General features: G+C 39.7%; 3 protein-coding genes and 1 pseudogene across 6 annotated transcripts; 2 read left to right on the top strand and 2 right to left on the bottom strand.

Moving 5' to 3' along the window:
* Positions 1–4,425: 4,425 nt before the first annotated feature.
* LOC104450350 lies at positions 4,426–10,354 on the bottom strand. Of its 4 annotated transcripts, none has more exons than XM_010064870.3 (4): positions 9,794–10,354; positions 9,621–9,699; positions 9,445–9,511; positions 4,426–4,620 (listed from the first exon to the last, which is right to left on the bottom strand). In XM_010064870.3, exons 1-3 carry the CDS (start codon positions 9,956–9,958, stop codon positions 9,474–9,476), a joined length of 282 nt encoding a protein of 93 aa, XP_010063172.1. In that variant the 5' UTR covers positions 9,959–10,354; the 3' UTR covers positions 4,426–4,620; positions 9,445–9,473. The 4 variants fall into 4 exon arrangements, with proteins under 4 accessions (XP_010063172.1, XP_010063171.1, XP_010063170.1 ...); XM_010064869.3 differs by having other exon boundaries at positions 9,438–9,511; positions 9,794–10,350; XM_010064868.3 differs by having other exon boundaries at positions 9,628–9,699; positions 9,794–10,347.
* A 573-nt stretch (positions 10,355–10,927) lies between these two features.
* On the bottom strand, positions 10,928–14,927 carry LOC104450349 (3-hydroxy-3-methylglutaryl-coenzyme A reductase 1). Its single transcript, XM_010064866.3, has 4 exons — positions 13,990–14,927; positions 13,327–13,508; positions 11,972–12,318; positions 10,928–11,643 (listed from the first exon to the last, which is right to left on the bottom strand). The coding sequence occupies exons 1-4, from the start codon at positions 14,925–14,927 to the stop codon at positions 11,404–11,406; spliced, it is 1,707 nt and encodes a 568-aa protein (XP_010063168.2). The 3' UTR covers positions 10,928–11,403.
* Positions 14,928–19,551: 4,624 nt separating this feature from the next.
* LOC104450348 (cinnamoyl-CoA reductase 1) lies at positions 19,552–23,552 on the top strand. Its single transcript, XM_010064864.3, has 6 exons — positions 19,552–19,915; positions 20,854–21,023; positions 21,523–21,708; positions 22,132–22,294; positions 22,807–22,996; positions 23,198–23,552. The coding sequence occupies exons 1-6, from the start codon at positions 19,804–19,806 to the stop codon at positions 23,334–23,336; spliced, it is 960 nt and encodes a 319-aa protein (XP_010063166.1). The 5' UTR covers positions 19,552–19,803; the 3' UTR covers positions 23,337–23,552.
* A 717-nt stretch (positions 23,553–24,269) lies between these two features.
* Positions 24,270–25,354, top strand: LOC104452145 (annotated as a pseudogene).

The following is a 25,354-nucleotide window of genomic DNA, read 5'->3' as shown; positions in this document are numbered from 1 at the left end:
ACGATCGGAAAGGGACTCCAATCACATCACAACTCAACCATGCAAATAACAAGTTGCAAAGCACATACCAATTAGCTGGCTAGGGTTTCTAATCCATCTTCACGTGCACGACTTTTCTGGCCGCGGCATCTTCACACAGCCGTCCCAATGGACGCGACGTTGGAAGGCTCACAAAAAAAAGGGGAGTCTTCTTTCCATACGAAAAATACTAAACTAATGAGTTAATAATTTTATATAAAAAATAAGTTCATTTACCTTACTTAAGTCTGGTAATAGGTCTTAGAAATGCTTTTTGTGACGTCTTATTTAAGGTATTGTCCGTTTTAACTCATCCTATACCGAGCTTTGTGCTTTGGCATACACGTGATCACTTTTCCAAAAGGTTACCTATCTTCCACCTAAGCATGCTTAATTTTGGAGTTCTAAAGCTAAACATTACTATTACATTAAAAGGCACTTGTATAAATTAATTCTAGTTATCATATATATATCTCAGAATCACTTTCCTCCTATTGGGTACACAATTTGATTCATTTATGCTCCCTTCTTCATTCTAAAAGCCTGGTAGGAGTCACTTCTTGTCCAAACTTTTTGGTCCCAATGATCACTCCCAACTCTTGACAAACCATTACACTTTCAACTTGTGATTGATCAAGTGTGTGGTTTGATTATGAACGGGTACTCTTCTACAACGCGACTGTGCCTAAACAAAATCCAAACGGTATGATTGATCAAGTCACAAAGCCACCATCTCATCACTAATTAGCTTAAACCAGGCATCAGGGTAATGAACTTGGAAAGCGTTATCGGCTAGAGACATCCGTTGCCAAATGCATGACCCTGTGGCAAAGGCATCTTTAAAGGGAGGCATGCTCATGCAATCGAGGAAGTACATTATTGAACATTTACTCTACAGGTGTCATCGACATGTCGATGAAATTAACCAGTCGCCTTACACAAATTAACGATTATCACGTAATAGTCACCGTACGTTTTGACTATTTTCGTGCGTAACATTAAGGAGTCCTGAAAAAGTTAACTTGTCATGTTTCAAACCGGTTCTCTCTTGAGCTCAACTTCGTTGATGGAAGATGGGGTATCAAATTAAGCACTAGCGATTCAGCAAATGCTCTCTTTTTCATCATTGACACGTAACCTCAGCATCCAATCCCCACCCAAGTTGAGTTGAGCTGGGGAGGGGGATTCGACGCTGGGGCTGATGTGGCGCAGTACGTCCCAAATGCGCATCAAATCGCACGTTTAATTCTTAGTCCACCTCCGCGCGGGGTCCCTCCACTCCGGTGCTCGTGCTCGTGTGTCCCCTAGCCTCGGCGACAGCGACCCCTGAACGCTCTCTATTCAAAATAGGCATCGCGCACCGTCAGCCCCTTCACTGCACACTCCCTAGTAAAAGATTTGAAGCACTTGGTTGGGGTTTTGAGAAGAAATCGGTTTAGAGACGCGATCTAGTTCACTTCAAAGTAAAAGATCTTTGTTGAGCTTGATCTCTATCGGAATGAATGATCTCGATTTGGTTCTATCCGGTTTAGGAAAGTCGTGACGTCTCTTTCTCAATAATTTTGAGCGTTTCGATGGATGTTTAGGGAAAAAGTTATTGGTTTAGTGCTGTCTTGCAATATTGATTGGATATCCATGACAAGATAAGTGTGAAATTGGGAAAAGATAGCATGTGCAACAAAAAGGACAATAATAATATTAGTTCTTGAACTCTAATTGAATATGCGATGTCGCTTCCTGGCTATTGATTTAGTTAATGTGACCCATGAACTATATTGATAGATGTTCAGTGTAGTCCTTCCATTTGCTCAAATGACGAGTGGGACATTATTTGATGACATGGATTACCGTATACTGAGTTGCACTTTTAAAAGTGATTAATCAACAAGCACATCCTTTTATCCATCTACTTTAGAAAAGGAAATAAAGAAATTAGGGCCACCAACTATTCCGCGGAATTTTATTTTACCTCATTTGAGATGAATATTTCATGTGATGATCCACATGTAACTCTTTTTTTTTTTTGTCTACTATTCGAACTTGAAGGATTGGAAGCCACACAGTAGATTTTGTTAACTTGAATTAGTGAAAGGACGACCGTAAATATTTTCATATAGTTTAGAGACTAGATTAAACACTAACTAATAGTTTAATGATCATATTAAATAAATTAAAAATCTAAAGACGATATTGTATATTGGGTTATAGTTTGAGGACCATATTAAACAAATAAAAAAATTTAGGGATAATATTACACATTGAATCAAAGTTCAATGATTATTTGTGTTATCTTCCTATAATAATAAAAATGCTGTACCAATGAAACTTCAAAAAGGCTCCCTTGCCATTAAAAAACCCTCATTAAAAATAAAACATATCCTTAAGAGTTATTATTTTAGGCAGAAAAATGGAACACCTCAGTACGTTCATTATAACAACTAATACGTATTAATTTAGGAGAAAGAACAGTGAATCGGTTATTATTAAATTCCATTTGATAAGGAGTAGTTCGGGTGAGATGGACACATGATATTGTTTATGCACTTATCATGGTATATACAAATGATTATATGCAAAGTTAGTTACATCTGACCTCTGTTGTTCTTCTGAGGTTTACAGCCAATCAAGTTTCTTAGTATTTAACATCTAGTTCTTAATTTAATCACATCCTTGAACTTTAAAATATGGTGGTTAGCGAATTATAAGGATTAACGGCGAAACCATCTAGTGATATTTCATATCTCAAGATGTGCAATCAATTTAAACGTGATATGCAAAGTCAATTAATCTGTGGGCAAGCAATTAAGATAAGGATGTGGCGTATAAATTGCAATCGTGACTACATCTTCTACGTTAGATATTCGGGGTGCTAATAACGTTTTAAACACGGCGATAATTACAACCATTGGGCACTTAAAACTCTCCGTACCTATAGTAAAACTTGTGTCGTCAATATAAGGTACCGTACTTAAATGTATCCGAATCTATTTAAGGGGATATGTCTATTGTAAAGAGAATAGAAGCAGTGATGGTGCTAAAGCCGTGGGTTATTTTAATCTCCCTTCGTACGGCGAGCATTATAAAAGAGATTCCGTTTCATCGAGACCATCGGAGGCTAGCTTTTGGCCCTTAATTAAATCGGCGGATGGGATTTTATAGAAATATTATATTGTGGGAATTTCAGTGGGGACATCGCCCCCATAAAGAAAAAGTCATTACTCTACCCTCGACCGGGGGACCACAAAGCAAATAATGTAAGCTTGCGAAAGTCACTAAACACCATTAGCACACCCCCTCATTATCGATTAAATTAAAGCATACATGATCAAGTTGCGAGGGGCTTTATTAATATTATCAATTATCATCGGTTTCTTTTTTGAAAAAAAGGACAAGAGGCCCGCAACCATTGGCCATATGGTCCACACCGACCCCAATTAACTTGTCATATTTCGACCACAAATCTCCATCAATCACCATCACCTTGACAAACACCAGCCATTCACTTCGGATAAAATGGGATTTAATTATTATATATATTTTTGCTCCTTAATTTCTTTTGGTTGACCTTTACCTAATCTCGCAATTACCATTACTTAAAACTAGTGGACCAAAATGGCCCGGAAACAACCGAAAATTGTTCTCCCCCACACTCGCCGGCTATGCAAAGCTGACAATCATGAGCGGGAAGTCCCCGTCCACAAGCCTTTGCATCGACCTCCCTTTTTCTTTTTTTTCATCTTCGCACAAGAAAAATGGCGTCAAAAGAGTTGGTACGCACCCGTCAATGACGGTGTTCGTGCAAAAGACGATATCAGGGTCGTCTAAGATGTTAGCGTAAGCCTAGGAAAAATTGGACCATCGAGAACGTTTCTTCTTATCTCGAATTGGAAAAGCAGATTCGATTTGGACTTATTCCACGAGGGTAATTGAATCGGTCACAAGATTGTCTCGCACACTTTGCTTTCCGCTGCTCCGGTCCAATTTCCACTCTCCGATCTACATTTTCAAAGCTAAGCGAAGGATGGGCCCACGGGGGGGCACGGACGGACAGGCACGACACGCGGCGAGGCAGGAGAGGGCGTGTTCACGTGGGCAAGCCATCCAACTTGGACAAGCAGGTGGCTGGGGACAGTTGAGGCCAATTAAAGGGCGGAAACGTGGAGGTGGGCATCGAATACCGCGGATTCAGGCCCGAGGTGGCCCGGGCCCATCCGCCCACGTGAATATGCCATCGCGCCGCCTGGTGGAGCCCCCCGGCCCCCCGCGCGCACCCGACCTCCAATCAGATCCAAAAGCTTCGACAAACTACGATGACGTCCTCTGACGCCGGTCCCTTTGAGTGAAACTCGAGAAAGGTATAGCCGAAAAGAAAAAACAAGAATACCCACAAAAAAACCTACACAGATAGAGTCTCCAAGAATACATGGTAAATTCTTCTGAATATATAATATAACCATCCCTCATCCAAATCCCTGCAAAATTCTTCTGAAGTCATGTACATAATTGATGGTAAAGCTTTATTTATTTTTTATTCATCGTTCTGTTCTGGGGTGCCGATAGGGATCTTCCAAATGGAGACTAAAGGCAAGGAGAGCATCCTCCCTGTGGAAGAACAAAAGAAAAGCTCGTGTCAAAGGGAGTCTTGGCAGACATTGAATTGAAAAGAGAGATCACGATACCAAGACAATAAACTTTACACCAGCTATGATAACAAATATCAGATCAGCCACAACTCATCATGACAGCATAGAGTAAAAAAGGGTTCCTCAACTTCGAATGCCTTAAAAAAAAGTGTCGGATCGCCAATAATTATACCGGACCAACTCACACATCAGTGGCATTAGATTTGATCTAATCTAACACTACAACATCACGTGATGAACCAGGACATAAATCATCTAGACAATCTAGGAAGGGGAATAGACAGATATCATGACATTATCTTGATGAGGGTCATCTCAACAGACATGTACCTGCCGCTCAGGGCCACGAACTACAAAACATTTAGATATCCGACCGATTGCTCAATAGTAAAGATGACATACTCTACGGAAAGGCATTATCATCAAGCGAGAAGTAGATGTGCCAAGCCACAGACCTTTAGATCAACTCCAATTGTGGGAGAGCTAATATATTTAAATATACAAAGCTAGTTTGCAATACAATTTAGAGACAAGCTACATAAGGGTTTCAAGCAAATTGAGGTGGTGAAGGTGGAAGAAGTCATGAGCAAATGGAGGCGAAAACATCTCAAGATAATCAGAATTCCATATCACCAGAAAAGAATTGTATCACTTCCCCCTTGCTCTTCATACATGATATTTTAAAAAATGGATTCCCCAGTGCACCCATAACAATCAAAACAGCACCAGCAATGATGATCAAAACAGGCCAAGAGTTTCTCTAAATCATCGCTGCTGCTGCAAATTTATTGGTTTGAAATTTTTTGGATAGTTGAGAGCGTTGGAACATAAGCATATGTAAGTAACATCAATCTTCAAAATTGCCCAAATAGACATTTCCTATAGCAGTAAGCTAGTCGTTGAGAGCGTTGGAACATAAGCATATGTAAGTAACATCAATCTTCAAAATTGCCAAAATAGACATTTCCTATAGCAGTAAGCTAGTCGTTGACTGTTAAGGGTCAACAATGATGACATCAACAACAAGACCTTCATCCCTCTCTGCCAGAACCCAAGCTTTGAATAACATAAAATAAAATGAACACACAAAACCACAGCTTATATTAATGCAAAGACATCAATACTGGAAGTAAATTGGCATAAAAGCTGAGGCCTCAAGGTAAATTCAGTGAAAGTTGCCAATGAATACAAAAACACTTGTTTCCATGGTAACCTACTTCAGGAACCCAAAGGGTTTTCCAATGAAATGATAGTAACAAAAGAAATGATAATTGGTAACAAAGAGAGAAAATTAACAGCATGTAAATGACACCAGGCAAAAGCTGAAAACAGATCTACGATAGCCAAAAAGAGGGGTTTAGTAATAACAGAGAGAATTAACTACACATAAATGACACGGGCCAGTCTCATGCAGAATAGCCCTGATAAAATTCTCACTCACCACCTCTACCACTCTAACATAGCGTTACAGTATCACATGGCATAAAGTGTCTCAGATTCCAAACATCTATGACTACAAATAAATGCCAAAACTGGACTGTGTGTTAACTCCACTGGCTGCTCAACTTCCATATATTGAATAAAGATCTCATTGCCAAGGATTAACAGATTTCTTGCACTGCACTCCTTTCCTTTCTGACACATGGTTTTTGAAGATATGTGACCGATGATTATAATTCCAAGGACAAAAAAGTAATGTCAGCCAAAGCAATGTAAGATGCCATGTAAACCCTTCTACTGAAAGAACCATATGGATTTACGCAAGCCCTTCTTATCGTCTTTTCACCTTTGATTCTAAGAAATCTATGTAGTTCGATTCATGTTTATGTAATTCACAGACAGCATATCTGATTAAGTTGTGTTCTGCTGATTTACATAAACTGAAAATGATAATGATGGTAACAATAACTTCTTGCAACTGCAATCGTCTAAAACATGCCACATGCTTTTTGCCAGTTCTCTAAGAGCCTATTAGGTAATCATTATATTCCTCAAAACAATTTCTGCTCAGAAATGATTTTTTTTTTCCTTTCTATTTCTTAGAGGAGTTTCTAAACATTTGAAGACGTTTGGTAACTGTTCAAAATTTATATTCCTAGAATAGAAATGCATTTGGTAAGACCTCAAATTCTTTTGTGATTTAAATTTTTTAAATTTTTTTAAAATTTTATTATATTTTTCTCTTTTTTTCTTTTTTCCTTTTCTTCTACTCCTCCTTTCTTTGGCCGGCGACCTCACTAGCCTTGGCAAGGTCAAGCCTCGTCTAGCCGCTGGCAACACCAAGGGCTGGTGACGCTTTGATGAGGTCACTAGCCAAAGGAAGGAGAAGAAGAAAAAGAAAAAAAGAAAAAAAAAAAGAGGCAAAAAAATGGACTTGATTACGGAGCTATTCTCGGGAATAAAGAAGCAATTTTTTTTACTTCTTAATTCTACTTCAAATCTATTCCTGAGAACACTTAGAAACAAAAAACTTACCAAATGGATATATATATTTCCAGGGAACAAAAGAATAGGATCGAGCACTGCTTGGTTGGTTACCGAACAAGGCCTAAATATGCCAAGGATATAAAAGGAAGGACATTAAAGCCAAGCAAACCCACCACTTGTTAAAGCACTGCCATAATTGATGAAACGAAATATACAATTTAGACGGTACCTCTCAAGTGAGATGCCCTATATTATGCAACAATATGTAGAGTTCGCACAAAGCCATTCATTCGATGCAAATCGGTTGATGCAAATTGCTATGCATGTTATCATAATGTCTACAGACACATTTGCAGATCCCTAGATTCATCTAAAGCAAATCAAAGATAGACATCATGCAAATAGATGCAAATAGAGGATTTTTACAAAAGAAGCAAAGGTAGGCTTTGCTCATGCCAAACAACTAATGCCACTGATCCACATACCTCCTTCATGAAAAAGATAGGGCTTGTTTGGTAACATCTTTGTTTCTCAATTATTTTGTTCTTTTATTCCTCGGAACAAAAAACGAACAGAAATCTATTTAGTAGCATCAATTAATTTTTCTAATTCCCAGAAAAAATTGGTGGTGGCTATAAGATAGATTTGGAACAGAAACAAGAAGTAGAAAACACTTACTTCTTTATTCCCAAGAACAATTTCTTAAACAGGTCATTTTCTTTTTTATCTTTTCTTCTTCCTCCTCTAGCTAGTCACTAAGCCTCAGTGATGGCTAGCGACCAGCCAAAGACGAGGTCCAATGACCTCACTAGGTGAGGTCAAGCTCCACCGAGCCACCTTGAGGTTGGCCTGACCATCTGGTGGCTAGGTGAGGTCGAGCCTCGCTGGAGGTTGACGAGGTCACCAACTCTCATCTCTGGCCCGATTGCCGGCCATAGCCAAGGCCCGACGACCAGTTAGAGGAGAAGAGGAGGATGAAAAAAGAAAAGAACAAATTCAGAAAATTAGAAAAAATTCAGAAAATCATTAAAAAATCTAAAAGAAATTCTACATTACAAGAAAATTTGAAGGTCTTACCAAACGTATTCCCATTATTTTTCTATTTTAGAAATATAAATTTTTTGCAATTACCAAACGTATTTGAATACTCAGAAACTCGTCTAAAGAATAGAAATGGAAAAAACCTATTTCTTAATATAAATTGTTCCCGGAAACAGAACTATTACCAAATGCGCCCATATAATTATCCACTAATAATTCTAACACTTCTTATACATTTCCCACCAAAATTTGACATCAAAGATAAAATATACTTTGATAGTGAATTGATCTGGTTTTTCATATTCAAGTGAACAATTCTCCGAAGATAATCTATTTCTAGTGAAACTAAACACTCTCTAGTTTTCATTTAAATGACATATAATCCAGAAGACATCTCAAAGATCCAACATGAGATTTCCTCCTTCCGACACCAAAGCACCAAAATACTTATTGCACACCAACCAATCTTCCGACGCAGGGAACTTTTTGAGTCTGAAAAGTAAAGATCCCATAATGAAGCTATAAAACAATATTTGTTATTAACACAAATTTGTTTGGAAAAATGAGTAGCTCCATAAATTAGGTTAAACAATGTCTGCCGGGCATATCACCCACAAGTTATTAACAAGAACCAAGCTTGCTTGGTTAAAAAAAATGATGATTTTCCTAATGAATAATTGTATGACGTAATTGTTACCACTAGACTTATTGACGCAGGGAACCTTTAGAGTCTGAAGGTAAAGATCCCATACCATAGTTATAACACAATAAATGCAATTAAAACAGATTTGTTTGCATAAATCCTGGATTAGGAGAACCATAAACTAGGTTCACAGTGTCCGCCGGGCATTGACATGGCAAGTTGTTAACAATAACCAAGCTTGCATGGTAAAAAAGCTGACGATTTTCCTAATGAATATCAAATGACATCATCGCAATGCACATAGTGGCACCTCCCAAGAACAACTAAGCCCACAATAAACTTGCACAACAGAGCCATAATTGTGCATGAGCCTTCTAAGTACAAATTAAGGAAAGGAATTCAGTGTAAGACAAATCTGCCACCACCACACCGTTTTTTGGCCAAACTAAGCACACCACGGGCCTCTTTCTCAAGTATGTAAGTTTCAAGCATTTTCATTCACTCGATTCAGAAGACAGTAACCTCAACAGGTTCATGCAAGAGTCGTTGCATTTTCAAACAGCAAGTCCAACATTATGAAGGAATATTCAATCAAGAGAAGAACAAACATAAAAAATTTCAATCCAAGGCCGTCTAATCAACCGCCTAAGGGAGTTTGGACTTACCACATACATTGTACAAGCAGCTATTCCTTCGGTTTCTCAGTTCTGTTCTTGCCGCCGTATATCAAACCATTTTGCTGCGGATCGATCCAACATTGAGCATCAGCAGACAATACTAACAGATCCGCATTATAGCAAATGGCGACATAACGAGCCAACGAAAACTGATCGAAGCAATCCACCTACCACTAACCTGCGGGTCGCCAATCGGCCGGGTCCGGTCGACGAACTTGTAAGGGTCCGAGGCCGCAACGGCCGCCCTCTCCTGCAACCGCAACGAGAACACCGGAAGCTCAAAACCTCTCCGACATTTGTCCACACCAAAACGATCGAGGATCAAAAAAGACCTTAAGACCAACCTCTTGCTCGCGCTTGAGGTCCCGAGATGGCTTGACCCAGAGGAAGTACGCCAGCGTTCCGGCGACGACCCAGGAAGCGAGGTTGGCGCCGCCCCGGAGGCCGCCCGTCGAATTGCTCACGAACGACCGCACGTTCCCCATCGTTCTCCTCCAGCTGCTCGCCATTGTGAGAGCGAGATCTCCCCCTTTCTCTCTCTCTCTCGCTCTAGGGTTTCGAAATTTTATTTGGGCCAGTTATGGAAAAGAGTGGAGGGGGGGAATTGAAATGGCTGGATTGGGGTTTCCAACTTAGAATCGAAAGCCGAAGGAGAAAAAAGGAGTGACGAAGACGACGGATTCACCGAGCGGAACAGCTCAGCTCACGGCGCCGCCGACCCGGCGTGGGAAAGTACGGGATCGAGTCTTTGCTGCTACGTGTCCCGTTCGCCGACCGGAGGGACTCGGTGAATGCGATCGAGCCGACGTCGCGATTTTGCGTACGTGACGCCATGTGTGTGGATATTAGGCCAGGAGGGGCAAAAAAGTGCTCTTCCTTCTCGCTTTGAGGGTGCTCTTGGAAAAACTCGTTTTCTCGAGTATTTGATGTTCGATAGAGACGAGGAAACCATAGCACACATTGGACGCGGATGCAGATGCATGATTCAAATTGTTTGGCAAATTTTATGAGCTTTTGACGAGAAATTAACGAAAGATTGGGTGAGACGCAAGGAGGGTTTAGATCTATAATTCGTGATCCTATAAAAAAAAAAATATTAGTTCCTATATTATGTTCGTGATATGATGATCTAGTTCAGTATCTTTTTTTTTTTTTGGCTCCCTTAGGAAAAATCATGGATGGATTGAGCTTAGGCAAGAATTGCACTAAAATCGATCACGTCAATGTTGATATTAAGGTGTATCGAATCCATGGTTCTGACCAAGAAAAAAAAAAAAAACTTGGTGCTTCATGATTAGATGCACTTGGACGAAAAAAAGAAGACTAAATGGAAAACTTGCACTGAGACAGATGCTACCATCCATTAATAACGTTAAGTTACCAGTCAGAAACAATCACAGGTTCATCAGCGTTTTGAATATCTAATCGATGACCTGGTCCCTTATGTCTATTCCTGCAAGAATGGATAACTAAAGAGGAGAACAAATGAAATATTAAATAAGAAATAATCGTCCATAATATCAACTGCCCTGCATATTTTAATCTCGAGAAGACGATGACAAGCAGGAAATTACAAAGCTGCTAAGACCCACGTCGCACGGTCTGGTCCCAGGTTACAAACAATCAACAGATCCACGGTTTAATAGATGCTTTCGGTCCCCAGTTTTATACACAACATAAACCCAGACAAACTGATGACGACGACAACAACATCGACAAATGGCAATCTGGGAACGAGATCAAACAGACCCTGGTGGTCACACAGAGTTCAAGGTCACAAGAAGATGCGGTAATGACGCAAGGAGGCAGCCGGGGAGGAGAGAGGCTGGTATAATCGAAACCACCATGTCAAGTCCCATCTATGACCAGGAATCATCTCCATGGGTGCAACTCTGACTTTCTGTCATCTCATTCCTTATTTTAATTAGGGACCACTAAAGGTCTCTTGTCTCTATCAACAAACTTTAGTGACATCCCTGCTCGATCTGTTATACTTCATGTGGCTCTTCACGAGCTGCCCAGCTGCAATGGCAGACATCAGAGAAAGCTCCCCTGCAAGAACTGAACCGGCTACAATGGTCGCCAGGAGCCTCGCATTAGCTCCAGGGAACTCTTTGTTTGCACCCTTGACGCCAAGCATGTTCAGGCAAGCAGACTGAGACGCAAGCTGAGTACCACCTCCAACAGTGCCAACCTATAAGGGCGAGCATCTAAGATTGTCAAATATAAAGGACTATAATACCGGCCCGGCACTTCAGTTAAATTTCCATATATAAGATGTACAACGTTAAGATCAGTCTCCTAAGTGCATGGCAAAGTACAAAAAAGTGTTAGACCAAAAAAAAAGTACAAAGAAGGGAATAATCAATACTTCCCAAAGACAGCAAAGTGAATTTCAAAAACAAACAAGTTTCCCATGTGACTGCTGAAAAACAAGAGGGTGCATTTCAAGTTCCCAAAAATAAAAAGGGAAAAGATTAATTCTACAAGCTCTTGACGCTAAAAAAAGAACGCTCAACTACCTCTATGGAAGGCATGGTGACAGATATGTGAAGATCCCTTCCCTCATTAACAGCTTCCATCATGGTGATGCAATGAGAACTCTCAACATTCTGAGCTGGATCCTGTCCAGTTGCTATATATATTGCAGAGACTATGTTGCTTGCATGGGCATTAAAACCACCAAGAGCACCAGCAACTGCCGATCCAGTAAGATTTTTAAGCATGTTGAGTTCAACAAGGGCAGCCACATTAGTTTTCAGCACCTGCTTCACCACTTCTTCCTTTATTAGAGCTTCACAAACTACTGATTTTCCCCGGCCTTCGATCCAGTTCACAGCAGCCGGTTTCTTGTCAGAACAGAAGTTGCCTGCCACAATTGATCATTAAAATCAAGGAAGAACCACAAAGGTGTTGATATTGGCAGCAAAAGTATCATTACAACTGTCGAAAGTTACAAGTATGAAAGCAACAAACTGGAGAAAAAACTGGAGAAATTAGCAACAATAGCATAATTTCAAAGTGGAGGGACAGAAGTTGAGGCGAGGGGAGTTGCAAGAATGAAAGCTCCAATGAAGATTTTTCTTTCCTTTCACAAGCATATAGCTGCTTGAAAGGATAATAACAAGAAAGAATAAAGTCACATAGTAACTTGAAAAATAAATATTCCTTCATGTCATTTTCCTTACCGATGCTAGTAACATTATATTTTTTTCATCAAGGAGTGAAATGTATATGATTGAGACCTTGAAACAGTAACACCACGCTTGAATTTAAAATTCCCTCACTGATTTAAATTCACATAAAAGCATGACCTACTCAGAGACAGCCAAAGAAAGACAGACTAGTATGTCATAAATATTATAAGGACACATGCGGTGCCAGGACAAAAGCAATAGGAAAGATTATATAGGAGAAGATAAATCAAATAATATGGACCATATTAGGCATAATTCATCATGAAATCAAGAGATTGAGATGGAATCATATTTATTTCATGATTGAGGAGATGCTCATGAATTATGGGACATATACTTTGACATGTAAAGACAAGCAGTCCCATTTGTCAACTGTCAACCATGTGCACATGGAGCTTACTGATGAGATATAGAATGATGCTCCACACCAGCTCACTGAATGGATGTAACATCAGTGTAGAAACTATCCAGCAAATTGAAAAAATGATTACACGAAAATAACTAACTTTCTAGGCCTAGTTTGGTATTTCAAGGAAAATATGGAAATCAAGAAAAACCAGGAAAAAAAAACTTGGGAATTACAAATTTACAGAAAAAAAATTTCCGATGCAAACATGGGGGTAACTTTTCCATGAAAAAGCCAAAAATAATAATATATATATGGAGCGAATGAAGTTTACCAGAGATGCCAATAACATCCATATCTGGGAAATCACTTTGAAGGAAGTCCAGGACATTCTGAACCCCTTTGGAGACCATGTTCATCCCCATTGCATCACCAGTGCTGCAACTGAACCTCATAAATAGATTCTTCCCGGCAATAGAGCACTTTATACTCTGAAGCCTCGCAAACCTACTTGATCTGCCACAAAAAAAAATAAACAAACAGAATCATGAAACGAAGCCCTTACATAGCAATTTTTATGAATGCTCTTACCTAATATGACACAGTTGACCATGTGAAATTTGATAGAACAGCAAGCCTCTATCTAAGGAAGCATCATAAAATCGTGGGTTACATGAAAAGAATGTCGAGATTATATACCAAATTCGATAAACGGAAAGTCATAAACTAGTTTGATGATTCTCAGATTTCCCTTTCCAAATTATAGAGTTATGAATACAAAATCTCGGATAGCAAGAACGTGTTCTCAATACCATCATAATTGAAAGAAGCATACTCTCCTAGCAATGTCAGTCAACCTAGGTACAGTTGATAGAAGAATGACAACAAGACATACATAGCACAGAACCAAAGGCACTAGACATAGAACTCAATTTCTGAAGCATGAAAGACCACCAAAAAAATCAAGCAAATCAGAAGTAACTCGCCATCAGCTGACCTGTTAAACACGAGTGCCAAGGTATCAAAATTGACCGGATCCTCCAAGAAGAACTTCAACTCCGAGGCTCTCTTCACATCACCGAACCTCACAACCGGCGCTCTTGTCATGCCGTCTCTTAACAGCACGCTCCTCGCTCCGCCAGACACGTAAATCGCCTTGCAGCCTCTGTTCGTACTCGCCACCAAGCAACCTTCAGTGGTAGCCATGGGCACATAATACTCGAATCCATCGAGCAGCAATGGTCCTGCAACTCCGACCGGAATCTGCACGTATCCGACCGGCATTTCACAGCATTGCCCCAAAATCGACGTGTAGTCGAATCCTTCTAGGGGCAAATTAGCGAGCGACTTCCCAGTCGTTCTCTGCAAAGCCTCACGCCGAACGAAAGCCGCTCTTCTGCAGTCGCCGAGCTTAGATTCCAGCGAATACGAAGGAATCGTGCCGTCCACGACGGATTTGACGATCTCCTCGTCTTCGGCAGAGGACAAAGCCGAGATCACCGGCGCCGGATCGCCCGATTTCGGGAGCGGAGCCACGATGTCCGTACAGCCGAAGCCGCGGTTGACATCGTCGTCGAGGTCCTCCCACGCGTCGTGAGAGGCGCGCGCGATGAAGGTCTGGACGAAGTCGATGCCGAAGAAGCCGAGGAGGTAGATGAAGGAGGCGATGAGAGAGACGATGGCGGCGATCTCCGGGAGGGTGACGAAGTGGAGGGGGACCGAGTCGCGGATCTTGTCGCGCCACCGGTGGAGGAGGTAGTACGCGACGGAGAAGAAGAGAGTGAAGAACACCGCGTTGGTCAGGTACAGCGGGAGCGGGAGAGCGTCCGACGCTTTCGGCGGCTCGAGGGGAGGGGACGATGAAGCGGGGCCTCTTCCGCCACCGCGCGCGGCGGAGGGGAGGGGCGGCTTCGGCGGCCGCCGGCGGACGTCCATTCGGGGAATCCGACGGGGGAAGGAGCCGGAGCTGGGGACAGGATGTGGACTTCACCACTGAGCTGGAGGGAGCGAAGGAAGAAGGGTGGCACGGAGTGTCTTATGTCTTTTGCGAGGCGAAATTTATACACGAGTCGCGCGGGCACGAAAGCATTAGAAAACCACGATATACCAAAGAAAAAAGAAAAAAAATTAAAAATAAAAATTGTCGTGCTAGCTAATTAGGAAAGGGAAATTACTTTTCATATATTTTTCTAAATTTATGAAGCGAATGCTTTTTCCAGAAAAAAAAAAATTTAATATACGTATAAAATAGTAAAATGTACTCGTGCATATGATTTTCTAGAAAAGGTACTCCTCGTTTGTCGAGCAATAATTCATGGGTCTAACATCATCAAACATATGGTACAAACAGCATCATCCCTGTCACTTGGCAACATCAAATTCATAAGTGAGGCTATCAGTTTCATGAACTCCCCAATAATGGGCATAGATGAGGTAATAATCATGAGATTTTGACTTTTCTTTATGAAATCTCGAGCGACATGACTTCTCATCTATTTATCGCTCAAATCGCCCTCTAGTCAATTTTCCATATCAATTCATATTGTCATAAGCCGAATTTAAACATAATCAAGGTAAATTTACCATGATAATATTTTAACTCATCACAGCCAAGTCAAATTTTCCTATGTTGAGGATTCCAAAGCCGACATAAATAAAAATTTTCATTAACAGTTTTGAGCACTTCAAAAATAGAGAAAATGATAATATAAGTATCATAATTTTCATACGGTACTCATCTGAGTGCTATAATTTTTTTCAATCACTCGAATGCTATAATTTATTACTTAAATGTAATATATCTTTTTCTTGATCAAATGAGTGCTATATAACATTCCAATCATTCATTAAAGAGTTGAAAACAACAATTGCCATGCCCCGTTATATTTCCAACACTTTGATGAATATTTTTAAAAAATTTCAACACTAATGATTAATTTAAAATTACAACACTCAAGTAAAAATTATGACACTCAATTGAAAACTGTATAAAAATTATAACACTTATGATGTCCTTATCTCCAAAAAACAAGTCAAAGGGAAATCCGTAACATATGAAAAGGAATGCATGATCTAATTTGTCGACTTTGAAAAAAATAATTGTTCGTTGAGGTATCAATAGACATACCCGATACTTAAAAGTTGAAATGGCGAAAATAACAAATTTTTCCTTACTAAATAATTGGTAAATTTCACGGGAGACTTGCAATAGCTAGCAATTAGCCTTGCATGCTCACAAAAGCAATGAAATATTTTTAGATGCATCAGTTAAATAGAGCAAAAAATTGCGATGGTGTAATTTTTTTTTGTGAATTTGAGGACTTGTAGCGCGATTAGCGCGGCCTATATTACATTGGACTTGTAGCACATTTAGCGCGCCCTATATTACATTGTGAAATCCAAATAACTTCTAATTATTAGAAAATAAAGCTGTGAACGATAAATTAGTAATGCTCATATGATTTGTGAGTTTGAAGATTAAGCACTTCCTTGACAAGTTAGGAAAATTGAAGAAATTTTTTTCATGAACAATTTTTTTAGATTTCCACGTAGTTTGTTTACTGAAAAAAGATCAGTTAATGGAAAATCATTTATGATCAAAGAAAATATGCATAAACAATTTCCTAGCCTTCATCATTAACTTTTTACCAAAATAAACACACATTAAAAAAATAATAAAAAGAGAAATGTTTTCATGGTAGATGAAAAAAAATCATTTTTTTCCGATCTAAGCTTATTATTTAAGCTCATAAAAAAATATGCTTCGTAAGTTGATTAATTTTTCGCCATTCAAATATTAAGAAATTGAAAAAATATTTCTCTAAGTAAACGGGCTAATCATAATTTTGTACGAACGAAGGTACTCTTTTGTAAAAAATTAATTCACGCCCTTTTTACCTTTCTCAGATGCTATAGTTTTTGAAAGATGAATAGCAAAGTGGGCTGTCTAATATGATCAACTGTTGACTTTCCTGTTCAAAGACGTGAGATGTCAATCAAGAAAGCAGCGCCAGAAAATTCGAGATCCGGACCTGCCTGTCTTTTGATTTTCTGGAAAGCGCGAGCACTCGTTTGCTTTCGATGCCACTCGACAGGGTTCTGTATACCGTTCTCACTGCTTTTCCCAATCCAACGAATAGTAACTACAACCAACGCGACCAATAACAAAAGTGAAAATGACACAATTGATTATTAAATTTTAATTATATTATTTATGAATTTTTTATTTATTCAATATGACATCTGAACTTATGATACAAATTCAATCTAACAAATAACATTTTCGTATGATTAAAGAATTTGATTGAATATTTATTAAAAATTCGGATATTGAACAAATTAAAATATTAGAGACGACATTACCCATTGGGTATGACCGTATGAGTTCATGACCATATCGAACAAATTAAAATTTTAGATACGACATTATATATAAAGCCAAAGTTTATAGATCGCTTAGATAATTATCTAGTACCAAAATTAGCAAGTGCAAGAGAGAGAGAGACTAGAGAGGGAGTGAGTTATCATGATTTTCAAAATCAAAGGTGAATTGAGTTCTTTTTTTGTAAGATTTTCTTTACATCGATGGTTATTTTTCCAATAAAAAGAGCATAATTTACCTCTATGTATGCAACTAAAACCTAACTAGAGTGCAATATGTGTGAGCAATTGGATTGTCTATACTCTCGATATTCGATGTTCTAGCCTTCTAATGTATAGTATAAAACGAGGGCGATCGCACGATCTTGTCTCAAATTGGAATTTGGGAAAAAAAGAAAAGAAACGCATGAACAATCGGGGACCAGGGAAAGAGACAGCACCTCTAAAAGGAGCTCCAATGGGGTCAGCATCGACATGGGGCCTCCACGACGTCGCATGTTTTGTCGCTTTTTGTTTGCCTTTAGTTGTCTTTATCGTGTCCCTCGTCGTGAAATGATTCTTTTCTCCCTGGGAATTAGATCCGTTCAGATGGATGAGTTACATCGAAAACGGTCCATCTTAAATTCAACAATTTTATCTATTTTGATCAATTTCTGTGCCAAATAAATCTAGTTATCCATTAAAAAAAACACAATAAAAGTTCATAACTCATATCTAATTCGATTTATATTACCAAAATATTTTTACGTATAATTCAATTTATGAAAACTTATACTTAAACTGAGATGAAATGAGAAGCGAGTCAGTGTAAATAGTAAAAAGAGAGTTAAAAAGGTAGGTCGAGTTAAAATGAATTGTGAATCTATTTAATAATTATATTTTCTTTTGGGTTTTACCGTTCACATAATATGCCTTACAAACCCATTATGAATGTGAGAGCTGAATTAATCCTTAATGAAACGGTTCCAAACATTAGTAAATATAATTAACTCATATAATAACTCAACCAATTAAAACATAGGTAAAGAAAATAAGCAGATGACTCATTTGGTAAATCTATCGAGATGCTCACTTAGCATCCACCAAAAAAAGGCCATTGCACAACGTTATGTGTGTTTCATGGCTGTACAAGTAGCGTGAGCGCAATCACTCATTCGAATTTTGGATGGGGGAATTTCTCTTTCACCCCCACAATCGACAGTCAGAGCACGTTGAGTAGGTTCACCTTGAATCGAGAGGAATCGAGCTATGCTTGAACGAGCCGACAAATAAGCTGGAATTCAGTCTCACATTGGATCACTCACTTGCAAATGCACATCCTAGCCGTTCATTTGGCGTGCTATTGTGATGATCTTATCAATACAATTTGACGGGGGTGACAGATATCGCAAAATGAGATGAGTTCGGGGGGTTGCATTTCGAGAGGGGTCTTAATTTTAGGCCCAAAAGAAAGTAATTGTGCATTTGGTAACGTGCTAAATAGTAACCGATACTATTATTTTGTTCTCGAAAGTAGATTTGGAAGAAAAATATATTTAATAGATTTTTTGTTATTGGAAATAGATTTTGAAGAATGATGAAGTAAAATAAAGTTGCTTCTTTGTTCTCGAAAATAATTTTAGAATCACATTTAATTTTTCTTCTTTTCTCTTCTCATTTCTCCTCTACCGCTTTCTTCTTTTTCCTTCAAGGCCAGCGGCTAGATGAGGGTGAGGTCATCGACCCTCGTTGTGGCTGGGCGAGGTTGATCTAGCCTAGCTAGGGCAAGGCTAAGCCATGCTGTGGCTCGAGTTGCCACGGGTTGGCAATGCTCTAGCGGTGTCGCTGATCCTCGTCCGGTAGGAGAAAAAGAAAAGAAAAGAAGAAAAATGAGAAAATTTAATAACATTATTAAAATAATAAAAGAAAATTGTTTAGATTAGAAATTTTAGAAGTTTTATTAAACTCATTTTTATTTCAAAAATAAAAATTTTAGATAATTATCAAACGCTTTATTAAATGCTTAAAATATTTTTTCGAAAATGGAAGAAAAAAATTATTTTTGAACGAGAATTATTTTCGAAGATAGGGTAGTTAGGAAAGACGTCCTAAGCTTCTAGACGCGGGCCCAGGACAGCGACGGTGATGGCCTCTCTAGTCTCCTTACTTTCTAGACGCAGGGCCTCGTGGAGATCATGGCTGACGCCTGGACAACAACCCGCGTCACACGGCTGTGTCCTCCGACCTCCTTTTTTGGTTCGGTCAACTCCCGCATATGTAGCAGGAAGTGTAGCGTAGCGTCAAAGCAGGGAGCGATAGGATAATTTTCGAAAGTCTTCGCGTCAATTCTCGCTGGCGCACTAAGAAGACCGCAGTGCTGTGGCCATTAGTCTTCAAAAGTTCGAGCTCGTGCGTGTGCAAAGAGAGAGAGAGGGAGAGACAGAGGATAGCGATGGCGGAGAGGACGTTGTGCGTGACGGGAGCTGGAGGCTTTCTTGCTTCGTGGGTCGTCAAGATTCTTCTCTCCAAGGGCTACGCCGTCCACGGCACCGTCAGAGATCCCAGTAAGTCCTTCGCTTCCTTCGCCTCCTCTCCTTAGATTGTCAGCTGATTATTTTGCTCTTGATTTTTCTCAGTCCGTCGGTTTGTGTTACTTTCTGTAAGCTTTGATTGTCTACATCCACGCTTTGCATGTTTTCGGCAATAAGTTTTCTCCGCTCCTCGGCTCTTTTTAAAGGTACTGTCTGGACTAAGGGAGGCGGAGGGAAGTGGACGGAGATCGTTGAGACTGGAAATGTTTCGTATGTTTTGGGTAGTTTACCTAGAAGGATGTGGATACACATAGGAGGGAAGCTTGCCTTTTTCTTTTATAGCTGCCCGCCTCACGAGCATTGGCCACTCTGAGGTTATTTTGAGTGGGAGAAGCCGAGTTGAACACGGCATCTAGCACCCTGCGCTCTCCCATCGAAATTAAGTGCATGAATACTCAACCAAACCAACCCTTGAAAAAATGACTGCGAATAGGGGCAGGAGTTAGGTAATTCGTGCTTGAGCAGAGGCGAACAACATTCTTTTTGAAGATGTGGGAAGGGCAAGGCATGTCTTTCGGATTAGATAACCCTTATTTTCCTTTCGACTTCATCCAAGCAACTGAAGCTCTCTAACTTTTCTCTTACCTCCTCTTTTCCCTTTGAAGTAATATCAATCAATGGGGCTGTCTCCATTTCAGATGAAATTTCGCAATATGTGATGCTAGGAAATCGAATCGTTGCATATTATCACGAGATCAAATTAAAAGTTTGGGTTACTAAAGAGCAAAAGAAGATTGCTGCCTTAAGAAATGGTTTTGGCTACAAAATTTGTCTGTTGGGGGGCTTGATTTTTTTGATGGGGTTGGGCTAAGTAACTAATAGTTACAGTACCTTTATCTAGGCCCACTATAGAACAATAAAACCAGTGCTCTTTTAATTTGGAGACTAAATTTGTAACTTTCTCTGTGCAGGTGATGCAAAGTATGCTCACTTGAAGAAACTGGATAAAGCATCTGAGAAATTGAGACTCTTCAAGGCAGATTTACTGGATTATGATTCTCTCCGCTTGGCAATTGAAGGATGCTGTGGGGTTCTCCATGTTGCTTGTCCAGTCCCTTCCTCCTCTGTGTCAAATCCTGAGGCAAGAGTTTCCCCAGCATATAGCTCTGTGACCATGTCAAATCCAAAAGATATATTTCCATAAGCAGTGTTTAGATTTTTATTTTGGTTGTAGCATTGTTTAGATGTTGACGTGCATTGATTTGAATCTAAAAGAATATATATAACACCGCCTGTGAAAACTGAAATTACCATTCACTGTCTTCTTTACTTGGACCCGTTGTCTACTTAAGTATGATGGTCTATGCGTACAAATAAATGCCACTTCTTAGTCCTGTGGAACTATATCAATGTAAGATTGGATCGTGTCAAACTTGATTAACCTATTAAGAAGCAGAAGGATCGAGGTATAATGCTGACCCCTCATCAAAATGGCATTGAAGTCCGGAAAAACAAGATCTTGGTGAAAGTCATTAGTTCTTGCTGATCTGCCTTTCATAATTGGGGAGTTGATTTGATTGGCAAATGTTTTAATGCTCACAGTCTCAGTCTCCTCTATTTTTTGAGTGAACTTTTTGCAGGTAGAGCTGCTTGCACCTGCAGTTAAGGGAACACTTAATGTGCTGAAGGCATGCTCTGAAGCGAAAGTTAAGCGAGTTGTATATGTATCCTCGGTTGCTGCAATGATGATGAACCCCAGTTGGCCAAAGGGTCAAGCGATGGATGAGCTGTCCTGGTCTGACAAGGAGTACTGTCGCAGGACTGAGGTGATCTGCTAAAGAATATAAACTGGTGAAATATATACTGTTGCCTTCTTGGGCAGTGTCGACATTCTTTATCATTGCCATTTTGCCACGAGTCTAGTCCTTTCTCTAATTAGCAGGTTTGGACAGCATGCGATAAATAACAGGTCTTAACAAGATAATTAGAGAACCTGTCTTTCCAGGATGATACTTATTACAGACTTGAAAAAATGCGCCGATATTGTGTAAAATTTGTGTCAAGTTTTGTACAGCTTCTTTGGCAAATGAGTACATGTATTACAAAGCTGCAATTTTGTTTATGTTGCCTTCCCATAGTTGGCTATCCATCAACAGGCCAACTATACTTCTGTATCTAAGGAAAGCATGCACTGATTTTTTGCTGTAGTTCCTTTGTTGTCTTCTGAACATACCCTGTTCTTGCCACAGAACTGGTATTGCCTTTCAAAAACTGAAGCAGAAAGTGAAGCTTTAGAGTATGCAAAAATAAATGGGCTTGATGTCATATCGGTATGTCCTAGTCTCATATTTGGCCCAGTTCTGCAGTCAACACTCAACGCAAGCACAACGGCCCTCTTAAACTTAATGAAAGGTATGAAGATTGTTAATCACAGTTATTCATTGCCATTACCTTCAGATCTGCTGTAACCCATGAATAGATTAGAAATAAAGCTGTGTACGTTTTATTTTAAGATGGATTTTGTTAACATGTATCCTGGTGGCACTAGTTAAATAGCCAGTTAAGGAAATTATACAGTTTCGAATGCACTTACTGTCATCATGTTATTCACAATCAAAACAAGTGCTCCATTGGCAATCACTGACAAGACCTTTTTAAGATTTCCTATTTGAAAATAAGACAAAACATCTGTCCTCTCCATAACATTTTATGTCATGGGAATTTCTTTCCAATCTACCACAGTTTTACATATGTCCGAAGGGCTGGGAAACCATTTGCTTTTCTGAATTATTGGGCATTTGGATGCACTTTTCTTAGGGTTCAAAATCAGGAGAAATTGAGTCAGGCTCTGGTTTTGTCTTTGTGGCGTTCTAACATTGACATACCTAATTCTGCTAGCAATCTTTTACGTGATGTAATAACAGGAGGGCAGGAGTCAGTGCCAAACAGGTTGAGGAATTTAGTGGACGTACGTGATGTCGCCGCAGCTGTAATTTTGGCATATGAGAAATCTGAGGCGGAAGGACGATATACATGCACATCTCACTGCATTAAGACACGGGACTTGGTGGAAAAGCTGAAGAGTCTGTATCCTAACTACAATTATCCTCATAGGTAAGCTTCGACTTCCCTCTTAATTATGTGGTCGACATGATCTTGGATCTACCTGTTCTCCGTTTCCCGTTCTTTTCATATCCGATCAAGTTATAAAGATATGAAGTACAACCTCAAGAACTAAATTAGGCATTGATTTTTCTTCTCGGTTTATAATCTATGTACGTGATGAATCATGAATGCATGCATGTTAATTGGCAGCTTTACTGAGACCGAAGAAGGGATTACTCTCAGCTCAGAGAAGTTACAAGGGCTCGGTTGGACTTACAAGCCACTGGAGGAAACTCTGGTTGATTCAGTTGAAAGTTACCGTGCTTCTGGACTATTGGAAGTAAAGTAGTTCTCTTGTTGGGTTAGTTTCTGCCCCAGGATTGGTCGTTGCTGAATTGTTGTCGACAAGAACATTGTATTCTGGCAATAACACACAGACATCGTTTTGTTGTAGCATAGAGGTTGCCATTGCTGTTCAGGCTTGTTAAATAAAGCCTGGATGATCTGTTGACCGTTGAGAAAAACATGTTTTTGGTTTTTCATGTCAAATGTTAATTTTCTCTCATCGTGCAGTGACCTAATGAGAAAACTCGTGAGAGCAGCCATTGCATAACAGGGTAACAGCATGTTGACAAGCACCAAAGTGAAACTCGTCGACAAGCTCAGAGACCACTAAACGAGTGAGAGTTGGATTAAAACGATGTGAAATATCTGTCAATTACCAAAACACAAACGTTGAATTCTTTACTAAAATTTGCTTTAGTTTATAGCAATGCATCCACGAAAAATCTGACGACACTGCCAAAGGTTCCCTAATACGTAGAACAGTATCTTTCTTCTGCCAAAGGTTCCCTAATACCGTGGAACAGAATCTTTCTTCTTCTTTTCTCTGGTATTACTTCACAGGGGATTTGATCTTAAAACTATCAAGTTTTCGTAACGAAGGGTTTTAATCAAGCTAGTTAGACAATTGGAGCTTTGCCTGCAAAGATTATGAGATTTCTCGTCGGATAAAATCACGTTCTTAACGCAGATGACCTACCTTTAATCACATGGAAAACGCGAGCTTGGTCCATGCTAGAAGTTGAATGTCACTCAATTCCAATAAAGGTTAAAAAAAATAAAAAACAGAACTGAAAAAAATAAAAATTGAGAAAGGGTGTCCTTGCTGACAAAAACTAGGGAAGATTATCTTGTTCTACATGTCCTGCATGAGCATAGCAGGCGGCGTGAAGAATATATAGGGGTCAAACTGGCTTTAACTGGACTGTAAGACAGAGATATGGAAGAGAAGAGCGAGGAGGAGAGAATTTGTGCGACAGGCGCAGGAGGCTATGTGGGTTCATTGGCTGTGAAGCCGCTTCTTTCCAAGGGTTATAAGGTCCACGGCACTGTTAGAGACCCCTGTACGTGCATCTTCATCTCAATTTGGCATCCTTATTTTTGTCAGTTGTATAATGTACTTGTATGTCACTCTGTCCTCATGGCTAAGTACTTAGTATCTATTATGGTGGTTCTCTCAATGATCGCTATCGGTGTTGACAGTCATATCTCTTTCCACTACAATCCATTTCAACTAATCAAAAGAATGCTTATTTGAAAGAATTGGAGAATGCTCAAGAAAGTCTGCATCTTTTTGCAACCGATTCGTTGAACTATGAAGGTCTTTGTGCTGCCATTACTGGGTGCACGGGCGTTTTGCACGTCGCCAGCCCCGTGCCAGTTGGAAAAGTACAAAATCCAGAGGCAAGTTCAGCAAAGACGCTCCAGATTGATGATTTCATGAATCTGGAGATATTTACACCAATTCTCTTTGATTTTTGTCACGGATTATGGTACGGAGGTTCGTGTTTTCACTCCAAGTCAAATTTTGTATAGGTAGAACTGATGGAGCCAGCTATAACGGGCATGATAAATGTCCTAAATGCTTGTTTAAAGGCGAATGTGAAGAAAGTTGTAGATGTGTCGTCAATTGGAGCTGTCGTGGTGAATCCAGATTGGCCTAAGGATCAGGTCATGGATGAAAGATGCTGGACCGACACGGAACGCTGCACAAAGGGTCAATCCTCGATTCACATTCTTTCAATTTGTATACTAGTCTTCTTTGCATTGTTTTATACCTGCAGCATTACCCTTACAGGGATTAGCGGATTATCTGGCTCTTCAGTTTACTTGAAGACCTGACATGTCCCATGAAATCCAGCTATGGTATTGCGTTGCCAAGACTATGGCAGAATCTGAAGCTTTTTGGATATTGCAAAGAGGACCAAGCTCGATATTTTAACTGTCTGCCCCTCGCTTGTCGTTGGACCTATGCTGCAGTCCACCTGGAATGCCAGCAGCTTTTATCTCCTCCAATTTCTTTAA

The sequence above is a fragment of the Eucalyptus grandis genome, chromosome 6 (genome assembly GCF_016545825.1).
Source record: "Eucalyptus grandis isolate ANBG69807.140 chromosome 6, ASM1654582v1, whole genome shotgun sequence".
In the NCBI taxonomy this organism is placed as follows: domain Eukaryota; kingdom Viridiplantae; phylum Streptophyta; class Magnoliopsida; order Myrtales; family Myrtaceae; genus Eucalyptus; species Eucalyptus grandis.
This window is presented reverse-complemented; position numbering and strand designations above follow the sequence as displayed.

Bases quoted from the DNA above. Each gene is read 5' to 3' on its own strand.
- LOC104450350 (XM_010064868.3), bottom strand. From the start codon at position 9,958: ATGGCGAGCAGCTGGAGGAGAACGATGGGGAACGTGCGGTCGTTCGTG. The intron at 9,700-9,793 runs GTTGGTCTTAAG...TTGCGGTTGCAG, and splicing joins ACCTCAAGCGCGAGCAAGAG to GAGAGGGCGGCCGTTGCGGC. The intron at 9,512-9,627 runs GTTAGTGGTAGG...ATCGATCCGCAG, and splicing joins GGCCGATTGGCGACCCGCAG to CAAAATGGTTTGATATACGG.
- LOC104450349 (XM_010064866.3), bottom strand. From the start codon at position 14,927: ATGGACGTCCGCCGGCGGCCGCCGAAGCCGCCCCTCCCCTCCGCCGCG. The intron at 12,319-13,326 runs GTAAACTTCATT...CAATTGTGGCAG, and splicing joins GGATGTTATTGGCATCTCTG to GCAACTTCTGTTCTGACAAG. The intron at 11,644-11,971 runs GTAGTTGAGCGT...TCGCCCTTATAG, and splicing joins TCACCATGCCTTCCATAGAG to GTTGGCACTGTTGGAGGTGG.
- LOC104450348 (XM_010064864.3), top strand. From the start codon at position 19,804: ATGGCGGAGAGGACGTTGTGCGTGACGGGAGCTGGAGGCTTTCTTGCT. The intron at 19,916-20,853 runs GTAAGTCCTTCG...TTCTCTGTGCAG, and splicing joins CGGCACCGTCAGAGATCCCA to GTGATGCAAAGTATGCTCAC. The intron at 21,024-21,522 runs GCAAGAGTTTCC...AACTTTTTGCAG, and splicing joins CCTCTGTGTCAAATCCTGAG to GTAGAGCTGCTTGCACCTGC.